This window comes from Vicugna pacos, chromosome 1 (genome assembly GCF_048564905.1).
Source record: "Vicugna pacos chromosome 1, VicPac4, whole genome shotgun sequence".
NCBI classification, from domain to species: domain Eukaryota; kingdom Metazoa; phylum Chordata; class Mammalia; order Artiodactyla; family Camelidae; genus Vicugna; species Vicugna pacos.
The window spans coordinates 114,687,789-114,703,521 of record NC_132987.1 but is presented as its reverse complement, the minus strand read 5'-3'; the positions used below and the strand labels follow the sequence as shown (position 1 = coordinate 114,703,521).

Sequence of the window (15,733 nt, the reverse complement as noted above, 5' to 3'; positions counted from 1 at the left end):
GTTTTCATTACAGTAAGTCAAACAAGGTTCTGTCAGAGGCCTTACCCAACTTTTATCCCTTAACATACTGCCAAGGAGGTGACACCCCGAACACTTCCTTGGACATTAAGAGTGCTTTTTTGAAATCAGAGATGAGTAGACAGGGTCTTAAAAATGACTTTGGAAAATGTGGCAAAAATACAAGTTTTATGACCCATTCAAACATTCGGTAAAACAACAACCACTACAACAAAACTACGGAACCAAACATTTACATTCAGTGTAGAGTAATTTGGTGTAATATTTGAATGAAAAAAAAAGCCTGGGGTAGAGGCGGAGGGAGAAGAATATGGGGCTTACTACTTAATTGCACACATTAGTTATAAAATATTCAGTACGTAGGAGAGCTTCCTTGTTGCTCCAACTTAGAGAACCCTGATTGTCAGTAGTAAAAGCAATTTCTAAAGCTGAGAATTCTCCAAAAAGGAGTTCCCTGAGAAAAAGTGCAACACTGCTCCCAAAGCTTCTATTTTTGGCTTTACAGTTCCGTTACTCCTGCTAACACCTGTATCCACTTGGGGGCCACCTCTCATTCAACCCCTCCCCACCAAAAAACACTGTTTTCTTCTTTTCTTTTTCTGGGCAACCCCACTGTTTCTCTAGATGAGGATTTAAGATGACATTTTTTTCCTCTTGGATCTTATTTTTTTTTGCTAAACTCAAACGGCCACTAGGTGCCTTTCCTTCCTCATGTTTATTTATTGGTGATATGATGATGCATTTGAACTTCCGAGCTGCTCTGCATTGGAAACACTGCTGTTTCTATGCCAGGTTGTATCCGGGCCTCCCCAACTTCGCAGCAGGTTCAACAGCCAAGTTCCTGCCTCCTCCACGTGTCCCAGGACCAAAGGTGATGTCAGGCGGCAGTGAACGAGGAGCTTGAGCCAGACACACAATAACTTCAACTCAAGACTGCGAAGTAGAATGATCAAGAGTAGGACTCTGCAATTGGACTGCCTCAGTTTTAATAGAACTTCTGCAATTTATTAGCTGGCTGACTTTGGGTAAGTTTAATCTCTTTGTGCCTCAGTTTCTTCATCAATCAAATGGGCGATAATAATAGTACCTGATTTATTATGGTTGTTATGAGGAATGATAAGTATGTAGAACACTGCCTGGCGTATGAGATGGGCTTAATGACAGGTTCTCTAAAGCCATCTCTCCTGATGTCCAGCTGACTCTGTATTCCAGTCCTCTTTTGTTCTGTTCTAAAAGCCTAGTCTCTATTTGACCCTCACTTTAGGTGACCAGAGATTTCTGGTTCTCTATGGGGAGTTCCCTGCTCTAGAAACCTGTCTAGTACCCCGGGTGCTGTGGGTTAGCCTTCTTATCTTCCTTTAAGGGCTGGAATGTGACCCCTGCTCACAGCCTGCCTGAAACTCCTACTGGTCCGTCCTAGTGGGCCTCCTCGAAGGTCAGCTGCTTTACTTAATTATGTTCTGTGACCTACTGTTAGCTGGTTAACCAGACTTTGGGTCGACATCTGCAACTGGATCTGAAGCCCTGAGGGAATGTTCCCTGGGCAGGTCCAGCCCACATCCTAGTTAACCACACCGGCCTTGTCCCTGATATGACGGAGAGCAGGCTTCACTGCCGCAAGGGGCTGATGCATACTTCGGAAGGGGAGAGGGGGCCACCTCAATCTCATATCCCTGCAAACAAGAGTTTCTGCCACCCTTCAGGGCAACAGTGACATCACTATTTCACTCTGAATCAAGGAAAATCACTGGTCAACGTGAACAAACGATAGTCTCAATTAGTTTGATTCACTTATAGGAATCTATTCATTTAAATTTTAAGATTCAGAGGATATAGTAAAAATTCATTCTTAATGTTCAATTAAATTAACCACTTAGGAAAAAGCACAGAGTCTCAGTATGAAAATGAGAAATGCTTCTTCCTGGATTTGAAAAACTTTACTCAAAATGCCAATGGGGGCAGTGGGGTGTGGGGGTGTGGGGGTGTGGGCAGGTAATATACATGCTTGGCATGCACGAGGTCCTGGGTTCAATCCCCAGTACCTCCACTTAAATAATTAAATACATACATAGCTAATTACCCCCTCCCCAAAAAATAAAATAAAATATTTTTTAAATGTCAATCCAATTGTATAAAACACTACACAAGATTAGGACAGAATAAGCAAAGTCAAGCACATACTTCTTTGTAATGTGGTTGCTTGTAATTTGGACTTATACATACACAGGGTAAATTCACCTATTGGTAGCTGGAAGTCAGGGGGATTTTAATAATAATAGTGTTGGCCTTAATACAGTTTCATTTAATCAGCCCCACTATAACACCTCAAAGCATTAGGGGGTCATTCTAGTGAAACGCCAAAGTAGGAAGCACAAACCCCAGATGTTGCTTATACGTTTGGGAACATGTTACAGATCCGGTCCACACAATGTTAGTGATCATGCACTGCCTACTGGAGGGCACTGATGCAACAGTCAAGCGCACACAGCAGCTACCAGGTTCAAGTACAAGTGGCCGAAATCCAATACTCTATCTCTTTTCTCAACATTTATATGCTTCATGACTGCCATCTTCATCAGGCAGTACTGATATTTCTAAAGCCAGAAATTCTCTCTCCTCTTACAAACAGGACAAAGAGCAAACAGGTTCACACTGTATACTGACTTAGACCTGCTGGTGTGGCTGCCCAGGATGCGCTGGGGCGGGGCGGGGGGCTGTGGGGAGCAGCACGTGTTTCATGCATTTGCCAGTTTGGAAATACAAGGTTTCCCCCTAACCACCTGGATGAGGACATTACAATTGTTTTCTAAAGCTCTAATCTAGAGGTTAGCAAATTTTCCCTCTAACTTTCACAACCACTCAACTCTGCAGCTGTAGGCAGGATGTAAATGAACAAGTCTGAATGTGCTCCAAAAAAACTTTATCACAAAACAAGCAGGAGCTGGACTTGGCCCCCTGCCTCGGAATTATGTGTGTCCTGGGCCCTCAACACAGCAGTGATACTATGACCACCAGGCTTAGATGCTAAGGTTGTGGAAATGTAAGAAAGGCAGGAAAGAAAAGGTACTGACTACATTAAAAAAAAAATCTTTATCAAGAGAAGAAAAGGAAAAAAGAATGAGTTTAAACTGTTAGAAGAGCATCACTCAATTAAGAGATAACTTTCTGAACGAACTGACTAGTTGATGGCTGACACCCACTAAAGAAGTCTCCATTTTTGGCTATTTCTAAGCAGAGGATATTTTCCAGAATGGTTTGGGATTCGTCCTAACTGGGAAAAAAGATTAGATCAGTGGTTTCCCCAAACTGACTCCCTGACAGAACCATCTGGAGAAGATTTTGAACCCTAAATACCAATTAAAAGTGCCCAGAGTCTCTGGGGGTGAGCCCCAGCTAGGTTATTTTTTTTTAAGCTCCCTGAGCAGGACTGATGCACTCAGGCCTCCACCATTTAGGACCTGCTGAGTTTGATGATGAGTCCATATTTTTAAGATAAACTTCAACAGAACAGTGAGTAGAGGTGTTCTAATTTCTTTTGCTATCCCAATACACCGTGGATGTCAAATCTGACTCATTCACCCTCCAGGTACTGGGACCTCCAGATCAGAAGGCAGGCCAGAGATTTTCAAAGTGTCTAAGCCTTAGCTGTCAAGGTCAAACTCAGTTAAGACACTTCCATTCAGAAGTCTTCCCTGAGCACATGAATTTACTCTGATTCCTCTCTTCTTCTAAATTTCTAGCAGAGTTAGTGAGCATTCATCGGGAACTTCATCACACATTGGCTTTTTCATGTGTTTCTCCCTATTTTTCAAACAAGATTTTAAGTATATGAATGGCAGACATGATCTTATATTTTTTGTATCATCAACAACATTTAGAACAGAAGTACATTTATATACATATATAAAGGACCATTTTAATTTTTGTTAATCATGAAAAAATATTTTTTGAGAAAACTGGGCTGATAATCAAGTTTCTTCAAAAGCAAAATGTTTTTTAAAGCCAGGACTGCCTACATTAAAACAGGAAACGTTGCTAGACCTAAAATCTAACAGGTATTGCCAGCTATTTCTCAAAAAAATTTGAGAAATCTGAGAATCTGATGATTACTATCCCCACAAAGGTAAGTGAACTCCTGACTATTCAACTAAGAAAGATTGATAGGAATATTCTAGTGCATAGTTTTCATGATCATGTTCCTTAACTGCAAACTTTATGAAATTTTAAAAATAGTTACTGTTACATGTCAATTTCCTTTTTTTTTTTGGCGTTGATTGTTAACTTCACAAAGATAATACAGTTGAGAGCATTTGGGTGTCACGTTGCGTTCTGTGGTATAAAATGAAGACACCACTGCTGTCCCTTCAGCAGGAGAATATGGTATGCCTAGGCCCCTCCTTACATATTTGGGATGTCTGGGATAAAGTAAACACCATTCCGGGCCTGCACAGACATTCTGTTATAATTGTTGAACTTGGATTCATTTTTAGTGTTTTATTAAAAATTACAAATGTTGGTACATTTGTCAGAATGAATATAGAAGTACATAAAATTAAACATGAACCCCCTCTCTACCTCTATCCAGAGGTAACCACTGTTAATAGTCCGATGTCTGTATTTCCAGACTATATACATACAAACATTCACATACATACACAGTTTTTTATAACCAAATGCAATTATACTCTACATATTCCTGCTTTTTTACTGGAGAGTTTATTTGTACATGTAGATCTATGTAATTTTTAAAAGCATTTTCATTATATTTACTGTTTAGCTGTATCATCAATTATTTAAACCATTCCCTTACTGATAGATATTGGGCTGTTCGTTTTTTGCTTTTATCAACAATGCTGCAGGGAGACATCCATGCACACATTTATTTCTGCACGTGCCAGAAGCAGCCTAGATGAGGGAGAGTCACAGAATTCCTGGATCAAGGGGAATGAGAATTTTAAATTTGAATAGGTATCACCAAACTGCCTTCCAAATGGCTTAGCCAATTCATACAACCACGCAGACAATGTATATTACTATTCACTTCCCTGCACTCTTGACAAAGCTGGGTATTAGTAAACTTTTTAATCTACTCAGCTGAGAGAGTAAAAGTGCTGTCTCATTTTTTAAAATATGGATTTTCCTGATCACCAATGAAAGCGGTATCCTTTTGTATATTTTTTAAATCATTTACTTTTCTTCATCTGTGAATGTCTCTTTATGTCCTCAGACAATGTTTTTAAGGTGTGGGTTTCTTTCATATTAACTTTTCAGAGTCTTTATGTAATATGGAGAGGGGCTCTTTATTTCTTATGTATTTTGCAGTCTACAAGATTTAATTTTTTAATATGGTCAAATCTGTCCATTTTGGTCATTTATGGCTTCTGGTTTTAACTCAGAAAGGCATTTCTTAGCCAGAAAATTATTCCAGTATTCTCCTTAAAAAAGAAAGAAAGAAAAGAAAAAGAAAAAAAAAACTTTTAAATAAGAATTTTAACTTTAACCTACTTGGAACTTACTTTTGTCCACAACTTGAGACACAGACTTGACCTAATAACTTGCCAACACAGAGCTTTTGAATTAGTCCTTACACGGAATCGAGCAAAGAGAAACCAGGTACACGAACTTTCACATCTGTTCTTCTTTTTTAATTTTAAGCACAACCTACCACACAAACTCAAAACGTATTTTCACTGCCACAACAACACCCAAAGATATGTGTACTTACACAGAGTTAAAGCGATTTAAAGGAACAAAACATTTAATAAGATGCAGACTTCCTGACAGTCAGTGGCACTCACCCATTCCCCTTTAACCTCCACCAGGAAAGCGCAGGTTTGAAAGCAAGGCAAAATACATGTTTAATGCAATGCTGTGTTCTCACAGTATATCTACATTCTATTCTCCGAGGAGAGCTGCTGCTTTACTAGCCAATTTGAGGAAAAGGACTCAAAAGCACTGTAACAAGACTATGTTTCCCCCCAAAATAGCAATATTTACTCATTAAAATATAGATCACCTTGTAACATTTCCTTATAGTAACACTTTGTAACCCTTCCTTATCTCAAGAAGACAATGTTACTTTTCTACATCTTGCATTGCAACAAAGTACAGTTTCAAAAACATCAGGCTTTTTTTTTTCTTTTTTTTTTCTTTTATTTTTTACAGTGCAAAAAAGCAACTTTGTAGTGAGGTCCTATCTGCTACGGCATTGTAACCTCATAATGTTTAGATTTCTGCTACTGCATTTTATTTAGCTAATTCACAGTTCATCTGCTTTACAAGGCACCATTTTGAAAGACCAGGCAGGAGGAGTGAAGCAGCCTCTTCCATTAGGAAAGAGAAAATCGGGCAGAGGCTGAGAAACACGCCATTCACGTGCAGAGTGGTGTGCCCACACTTGAGAGAAACCAGCAGTTCTTTCTGTAAAGAATGAGAGAGGCTGGCACCCAGGCATTCAAAAACTGTTTGCTGAATGAAGACAAGGAGATTATTTGAAGTGGGTTTCATTATTGTCAAGGAGCTGTTGACTTTTAAAGATTCTGGACCATTGGCTGTGACTCCCTTTCTCCAGTCCATAAGAACTGGAGAAAAAGCTATCAGAAAATAAGGGGAGAAGGGATTGAGTTCTCTTTAAGGATTAGACACTGTTCTTTCTATATATTTTTGCCCATGAAAGAGCATATACTCTACATACAGATACAATACAGAAATGCAAGGTGAATGCATGAGTAATTATAGTGAACGCACAACACTCTTTAATACTTCAGACGTGGGTTCCGAGTATGGGAAACATGTTTGTCTCAATTCTCTTTCTCTCTCTCTTTTTTTTGTTGGTTTGGGGAGGGGTGCAGGGAGGCAATTAGGTTTACTTTTTTCAATTTTTATTTTTTAACGGAGGTACTGGGGATTGAACCCAGGGCCTCGTGCATGCTAAGCACACATTACCACTGAGCTATACCCCTCCACCTTATTTGTCTCAATTCTTAACTTTCATGGTTCTTTTACAATTCTGAACCACTCTCATTTAAAAAAAAAAGCCAACAGTAATGCAAAGGTTGACCACTTCTCTCATTCTTAAATTAATAACTTGGTTGAGGAACTGCTGTTTTCTTTTAGGAAATCATTTAGGTCACCCACATTGCGTTAATTCTTACTATAGTTTTAGTTACAATCATAGGATTATATTTAATTATTACTGCAATTAAAGAAGCTGTGACAAGCAAAATTCTAAACTCTTTCATCTGTTCATTTAGGGAGAAGGAAAGCAGATTAATTGTATTTAAATCCTAACTCTTCATACAATGCAAAGTTTACACAATTAAAGGGGAAAAAAAAAAGACGGTTTGACCCAAGGATAAAAGTTATCATTGGCAACTATGAAAATGATGATCAAGTATTTTGCACTTAAAAAACTATTATTACCAGAGCTTTACAGACTTAAAAATATGCAAAGCTGTGTTAAGAACCCATTTTCTTCAACAACTCTATTTTAAAGTGATGTTAGGATACACTTTTCAATGCCATTTTTCACTCTAATAGAAAAGGAAGAAGACTGAGGCTATTCTTCAAAACCCCAAATGCTGGATTATTAGATTTCACACTCGCCAACAATTTCACAACTGTTAAATAAAGTACAAAAAGAGGACAGATGCTAATCATCAGCAGAAATCACATTTTCTCTGGAGTCTTTCTTACCATGACTATATCTCCTGGCTGGATCGTGATTTCGTCATGACTTCTGGACTCGAAGGGATACAGTGCTCGGTAATACACCACTTTTATATTCTCCTGTGCAGAAATTGTAAGTGGGGCTTTTTCTGTTTACAAGAAAAGGAGAAGGGAACAAAAACAAAACATTACGCGGAACACAAACGCATGACACAAGCCGAATGACTGACACCTCCTCCACTGCCTGTCTTAACATCTGAACTTTTCCTGTCTATTCAAGGAATTTCTGGAACACTCAGTGAAGATGGGTTTGGTTCTGAAACCAAAGGAGAGCCAAATCTGATGTCAGCAACTCCAACCCATCAGAGAGACCATTAGTGGATTCTAAACAAAGGTCATCCCAGTGCTGAATGCAGTGAGGCTGCCTAAGGTCCCTGGTCTCCAGCTCCTGGCTTAGGCTCCAGCAGTTCACATCTGTAAAGCATAGAGACCTCTCTTCCCACACCCAGGGTGTCCAGTACGATGCAGCAGTTTGAATGTGACCCAAATGTGAATCAGTCAACTCACACGGAAGGGGGCAAAGGAGCACAACTTTAACTTCCCATATTGAAAGACAAGGAAATACTGATGTAGGCCTTGCCTGTCTTTCCCCCTGGACTGCACTCAGCTTGAGGCAGGGAAGGTGTCAGCCTCCCTCAACCCCCATCCCTGCCCACTGGGCAAACAGGAAATAAATTAACATTTATCATTTGCCATACAAAGGAAAAAGCAATCACTTCCTTCAGCTGAGTATCATCTGCAAAGCTTTACAATACCCTTCAGTCACACGGGCATTTAAAAAATACATTCTAGTTTGCATCTGATCTAAAGGATAACATTTTCCAGCTGTTTCAAAGTCTTTCATTTATCATGATGTAAAGAGGCAACTTATGTTCAAAGAGCAAAAAAACCCAAAAAACAAAAGACAAAAAAAAACAGTCTCACAAGGTAAAAGCACAGTTGTGTGCAGTGCAGACTGGAGATGGTGAATGCCATGCCAGTGCAGGCAAGGGGAGAAGTGACACTTTCTGCTGCTGAAGTAGTTCAGAAATTCCCAGAGAACGTTAACAAACCAGAGAAGCAGCAGGTTCTGTTTTGCGGGAAAGGTTATGACCTCCATTTGGAACACAGATGTATGAATGGGGCTTGGTAAATGAAAGAAGCTTTATGCCACTTTTGCTTGCAAAGGACCTCTGGATGCCAGTGTAATGGGGCCAAAGGCTGGCACGGTGGTAGAAGAACTAAGCAGATATCTAACGATGGTGCACTGAACAGCTGCACCATCCAAAAAAAGACACTAACATTCTCATCTCTATTAATACAGCCAAGACGGAGCCTGATTAGACACGGACATTTCCCGAGAGGATCTGGGAGAAGAGGACTTATTTGCCAGAATCATTTTGGCCTCTCGTACCTGCGGTGGACCAGGGTGCTTGGACAGCGGGCTTAGCTGGTTCTGGATGTGGATGGAAGAGCCGACTCAGCTTGTCCTGCATTTCCTGTTTGCCCTTTTCCTCACTGTCCTTCTTTTTGACACTCTCTTCCCTTTTGAGTTTTTCCTCCTCGTGGGGTTTTCTCGGCCGCGGATGCTCATCATCTTGTTGAACGTGCTCAAGCCACTGTTGGTCCCTTTCCTGAGCTCGTCTGTCAACAAAATGCCTGATTACAGCAAGGAAGCAACTCCAAGTCAACACTGCCGCTGCCTCTTTTCACAAGAAGCTCCGTCTAAGTCAATGGGATGCTAAACATCAAGGCATCTTGTTCTTCAGATGGAGGGGTCTGAATCAGTGAAACAGAGGCTCTCAGGGGGCTCCCCTTCCCAGTGAGATGAAATCACATGATTTAGAAAACACAGTAAGCCAATTTCTGATGTATCTTCCACAGCGATAGAAAAAGAACAAAAAGACTTCTCAATTTTAAAGCTGGTAAATAACTGCCAAGAAAAATGAAAGCCAAAAACCACACAGGAATGTAACTTCCACGAAGAGAAAGAACATCCAACACTGCAAATGAAATTCTGCTTAAAAAAGTCCCTGAATAATTAGACCGTTGAGGGGACATGCCACATTTACATGCACACACGGGGCTCTCCACAACTGACATGGAAAAGCAAGCGGTTATTCTGGACACTTGAGGTAGTGAGCGTCTCTCACTAAGCAATAGTTTCTGTATATTCTACTGAACCTGATTACTTTGTGCTTGTGCTTCAAAGCAGCTGACATCAAGAGAGAAACTGTGATTAAACCCAGGACTTGAAAAGTATGGTGACCTCAGCCTGAAATCCATAGGAGAAGACTGGAAATGATTCTTCTCTCCTTCTATAGTATTTTATAAAATCAGACAACACCTTAAATGAAACTCATGTGCAAAAATAAATGATATTGTGTTAATAATAACCAGTCCTCCAGGTTTGCTGGCTACGATGTTAACCCTCACACCAGGAAGATAGGTCCTGTCGTCAGCCGCTTTCTACAGATGACGACAATGAGGCCAAGGTGGTAAGTGACTTGCCCAAGGTCACATAGCCACATTGGCCCAGGGTTCAATCCAGACAGCTTGGTTCTAAAGTCCACACCCTGAATCGCTAGCCTGTGACATGGCCAACGCACAAAGGTCATCTCCCGGAATCAGAAAACAGCCGAGGGCACGCAATATAAACAAATAAAACTTCTACTCTCCATTTTAAAAACACTGTGTTTACTCTGTTATAAACATGAAAATGTCCTGCAGTGGAATCCTTCGTAATTTAAATCTTAAGCATTTTATTTATAAATTTTAAAACATCTTTTAAGAAAGCAATGGAAAACATTTTTTGGAGGGATAGAGATGTTAATTGTTACTCATAACAACAACAGAAAAAACACAATTAAATTTGCTTAACATATTCTACTAATAAAGGTCACTACTTGAAACGAATATATGTATGTATATGCATGACTGGGACACTGTGCTGCACACCAGAAACTGACACGTTGTAACTGATAGTACTTCAATAAATACATACATACATACATACATACACACATACATACATAAATAAAGGTCACCACTTATAAAAGCATATAACCACGTAATTTCTGAAGTTAAATTTTGGGTACTATTTATCATATAATTATAAGCAGAAAATTTAAACTTTCTGTATTATGAGACTGTGTGTTTATTTCGACTCTGCAGGAATGTGAAAGTTCGGCACAGTATATTGTAAATAATAAATTAGGAAGATAAGAAAAGGATGGAGTTAGAGTTAATCAATACAGCCAAGGAATTAATCCTTGGGCATAATCCTACCTCCAAGAAAACCATAAAATAGTTCTGTAAATTGGTTTGAGACCTGACCTGCTTAACCAAAGGCAAGAAAAAAACCCCAAACACCTGACGTAGAATGCTACATGGACCCATAAGCCAAAAGCACACCACCCTGGGCAGTTACACTGAGCTTTGCCCACTAAAGGCAATGACTTTCCTAAAGCATCTGTTTCTTCATCTTCTCAGTCTAATTTCAATAACCAAATTAAAATTTATACTATATCGGGATATTTGGTCATTTTTGTTTCTTGGGAGCCTAAAATCAGCTTGAAGTTTAAAAAACAAATATCCAAAACAAAATCAGACACACCAAAAGTTAAACAATAATTTCTATAATTGACTACCAAAAGCTACAAGTAAAAATAAAAGACAACAAACACAAATACTCAAACAAAAAGAAACAAAAATGTGTCTGTGTCCTAAACAGCAACAACAATAGCAAATTCCCTCCTTTTGAACTTGTTTAATCTGCAGTTGAAAAAAAGAAGAAAGAAGATGGTGTGACACACTGTCAGTCCCAGTGGAGAAACCCTGTGTGGCCAGTGAGCTCAGGGACTTTGATTTCAAACCCAGTACTCTGACCGCCACTGTTATTAAAAGGCTGTGAACTGGAAACGCATCTTGGTCATTGGCATGCAAATGAGCATACCAAGTGCCCCAATTTCCTTGTATAATTCCATTTATCTACATGGTCAGAGCCTGAGAGAGCTCTGGGAACTAACCAAAACCTTCAGGGTGTACTCATATATGCGAAGATTTACATATACATGTGTTCGTGCTTATGCACACATTGAAGACAAGGCTCTTTCTGGTGTGGTCAGTACTTGGAGAAGCCCGGCACAGAATAGTAAATACTCAAAAGTTCCTTCCAGATGGTCCACAATCCACTGAAAAGACTCACCTTTGGGCTTCTTCTTTTTGTTTTTCTAATTCTAGGATCTTTCGTTCTTGTTCTTTCTGTTTCAGCCGTTCTGCTTCTATGGACTTCTGTTTCTGGAGTTGCTGCTTATTATGGATTTCCCTTAATTCCTACAAATAGTCAAGACACAGTTCATGTAACACCACCAGCTGACAGACATTTCCACTGTGGAGAAGCCCAGACACTTAGGAGATAAAGCTTCAGGAGGTCTGGAAAACATGAACTCGGAAAACAGAAATCACTGTACATTTTGACATGACTGATCTCTGAAAGTTGTTCTAGATTGTATTTTAGTTGAGTCACAACACACTGCACCCTTGTCTAGAAGAAGTTTGCTAATGACAAGTATTAGAGAAATTACACAACTCAGGACTCAGCAATAATAATGGAACTTGATCAGTTTTAAGACATGGTGGTGATCATGAACGTAACCTTAAGGTTCTTTCAATAACGAATCAACACCCAACCGTCACTGGCTTTAAAGATAAACCCACTTCTTCACACTCTCTCCATCTAACCATTACAACCTCACCTTCTTCTTATGACATGCTGCCTTAGAACAAACAAACGTCCCTTTGCTCCACAACCTTGAGTCTCCTGCACATCCCTTTGGGTCTATTTTTCTTCAAATCAGACCTCTTTTGGTGCATCTCTTCTTACTAAAACCATGTGTGAAACTGTCAGCTGCCCCAAACTAAACCAGCAGCCAGACTGAAAGTCTAAGCTATAATTTGATCACCACTTTGGATCCGATTTCCTTATTTGACACTAGCATAGGAATAAGTAATTTCCTTAACAGGTTACTGAAAATAAAGTGTGTTTTATGATATTTAAAGTATTGAAGTCAGAAGATGAAACACCCAGAAGTCTGAAGAACAAAGAAATACCTGTTGTGGGAGTGGGGGAACCCCTTGATTCCATAGGAATCAAATGTTCACTAACAGATCCAGTCACCAAACCTCCTCTTACTTGTGTTAACAATACATCAGATGAGTCAAAGTGACCAGTAGAACCAAGAGAGAATTTCCAGTTGAGTTCTTGGTCTGGCTAACTAGGGGGGCAGTCCAGGGGTGTATATGGTGAGGTGTAAGAACTAAGGCCTGCCCTGTCTTCTCTAGTCTTGCTCATTGGTAAGTCTGGACAGGTAGGTTTCTTCCTGCCTTATTCCTACCTTTAGATTCCATCTGGAGATTGCACATCAAAGATAGAGAGGCTGTCGGTAGAAGATCAGTGTTAAAATGCACTTGTTCCTGGAGAAAAGCCCTAAGAGTGGGGCCAACCATTTCCTACTAGTTAGATTGTTCTTAAGATAAAGTCAGAAGGCATGTACAAGTGAAACTGAGAGGTCCTAAAAGCTAAAAGGGATCAACATGATATGAGAAGAAAGTTTACCTGGAGATCTGGAGGTTAGGGGGAGCAGGGGCAGAGAGAGGTGGGAGGGCTGGAGGGAAGGAGGCACTTGAGATGGAGAAGGAAGGGGCTTCAGTGGAGAGCCCAGTAGGTGAGCCTGGGCATATTCAGGCAGGATGCAGCACGAAGAGGCACAGCTTTGGTAAGGCACAAACTGGTGGCCTATTCCCTATGGCCACAGCCATGGGCGTGTGACTTCCAAATTATGAAGGGGACCTGGGACAAGTTTAGCTACAGAGGGGCATGAAAGGCCAAGAATGGAGACTGGTCATAAGTAAGTAATGATGAAGCCTTGCTCTGTTTAAAGTTCTTACTAAGAGAAAACCACACCAGGTAAAAAGAATTCTATTTTTCATTCTTTCTTCCTGACATACCACAGGATCTAAAACGTTAATGCACTAACAGGATTGCTTTTCACAGTAATTTGGAATCAAGCATAAATAGTAATCTCTGAAAACATGAATGAAAAAACTGGTTCATATTTAAAATTTGATATTTCAAAGAAACAGGGAAAACATGGGTCAATTCCTATTAGAGTAATCTGCTCTCTTGGTTCAAGTTAATATCTCTACACGCAAAGGAAAACGGCAGTGGAGTGCTGCTAAACGAGACTCTAAAGGTCCTAGGAGGGGCAAACAAAAGTCAGTCCCCGCACAGACAGGGATGGTTCACTCTACCATTGGTCCAATGGCTGAGACCCTGCAAAAGGAACGGTCAGAAGAGATGAAAGGTCGACTTTTTTTCCCCTATTTTCAAATTTCATCTTCAATTGCATAAAATTCTCAAATTAGTTCAGAAAAACAATTCATAGTAACAGACTACAAATAAAACGCACTGAACTGGGAACAAAGATACCAGGATTCTAATCTCAGGTCCCTGATATGGGCCAGTAGCTGAATCAGAGTAGATGATCTATAGGCTTTTGTTTTTTTTTTTTTTTTAAGCTTTAAGATCTGTTAAATTCTTAGACACAGTTCATCACCATGAAAATTTATTCTTTATCTCAGTGTCCTTTTTATTTAGGATTTTATTTTTTTATTCTTATTGCATACCAAAAAGGCATAACCCGTAAGCAGAATAACTTTGAGCTGCAATTAAGTACAAAAGAGCAAGAAATGACAGAGGAGGAATAACATTTTAGTCTGATGTTCAGGAACCTGATTGTATATTAAAAAAGGAAAGTTCTTAGAGGGAGGGTATAGCTCAGTGGTAGAGTACAGCTTAGCATGCACAAAGTCACGGGTTCGATCCCCAGTACCTCTATTTAAATTAAAAAATACGATAAATAAATAAGTAAACCTAATTATCCCCCTACAAAAAGAAAAGTTCTTATTTCATCTAAGAAAACTGCATCTATATATAGGCAGAGTGATATTCAAAATACTTAACAACATGTACTTACTGCACAAGCACTGGCCAGTTAGAATGGATTCCAGCCATCGTGTACCAATGAAGATTTTTCATTTTACTGGCAAATTACACTGCACATTTCCTTTCTATACTGAGCTCTACTAAGTGGATATTAATTTATAGATCAATAATTACCAGATACGGCAGGGGGAGGTATAGCTCAAGTGGTGGAGTGCAAGCTTAGCATGCACGAGGTCCTGAGTTCAATCCCTAGTACCTCCTCTAAATATAAAGAAAGAAATAAATCTAATTACCTCCCCCCACCACAAAAAACCTAAATAAATAACTGATTCTTCAAAAAAAATTTTTTTAAATAAAATTTTAAAAATAAATTGCCAGATACAAAGTCAAGACACATGGAAATAACGCCATAACATATGAGGAGGCGCTATAAAATGAAAAGCAGTAAGAAGTGAATTGAAAGAATGTATGGGGGAATAAAATCATGTTAATGAGTCAGTTTTAAAACAATTTTTAAATGTATCAAATACATGAAGGAAGATACTCAAAAAGTTTTATGGCACATTTTTTGGGGGGTGGGGAGTGTAAGAGAATTAGAAGCTAAGCTGAACCTATCTTTGGAATTGGCTGAATAAGTTGCAGCTTCAATTACCTCCAAGGAAACAGAGCTTGCAGGAGCCACAGAGTAACAGATGTCAAATGAGGTAACAGAAGGCTCTGACATCTTATGATCCAGATTTGAAGGCAGCAAAAGTTTCCCTGTCATTTCCTTCATCCAAGTCAAATACTGCAGAGATACACAGTCAAGGGTAAGGAAATCAAGAGGCTATGAACAGGAAGGCATTCTGGTACTTCCTCCCTTTTCTCAGACTTGGGAGTTTAAGACGGCATGAAGCAACATAACAGAAAAGGTATGATTCTGAACTTGATTACCTTTTTTAAAACGTTGAACTTCTGAGAAGGCAATCCGAGAATGAAGGAATATGTACTAAAAACTAGCTA

The 15,733-nt window shown here is 39.5% G+C and overlaps 1 protein-coding gene across 10 annotated transcripts in view; it reads right to left on the bottom strand.

Annotated features, from left to right (window-relative positions):
• Positions 1-15,733, bottom strand: part of ITSN1 (intersectin 1) — a 185,612-nt gene that overhangs the window by 63,377 nt on the left and 106,502 nt on the right. For all 10 annotated transcript variants that reach the window (XM_072968804.1, XM_072968809.1, XM_072968800.1 and 7 more), the window contains 3 exons: positions 11,933-12,060; positions 9,140-9,369; positions 7,714-7,835 (listed from right to left, as the gene is read on the bottom strand). In XM_072968804.1, the coding sequence (XP_072824905.1) occupies positions 7,714-7,835; positions 9,140-9,369; positions 11,933-12,060 (480 nt within the window). The remainder of the gene's footprint in view (positions 1-7,713; positions 7,836-9,139; positions 9,370-11,932; positions 12,061-15,733) is intronic.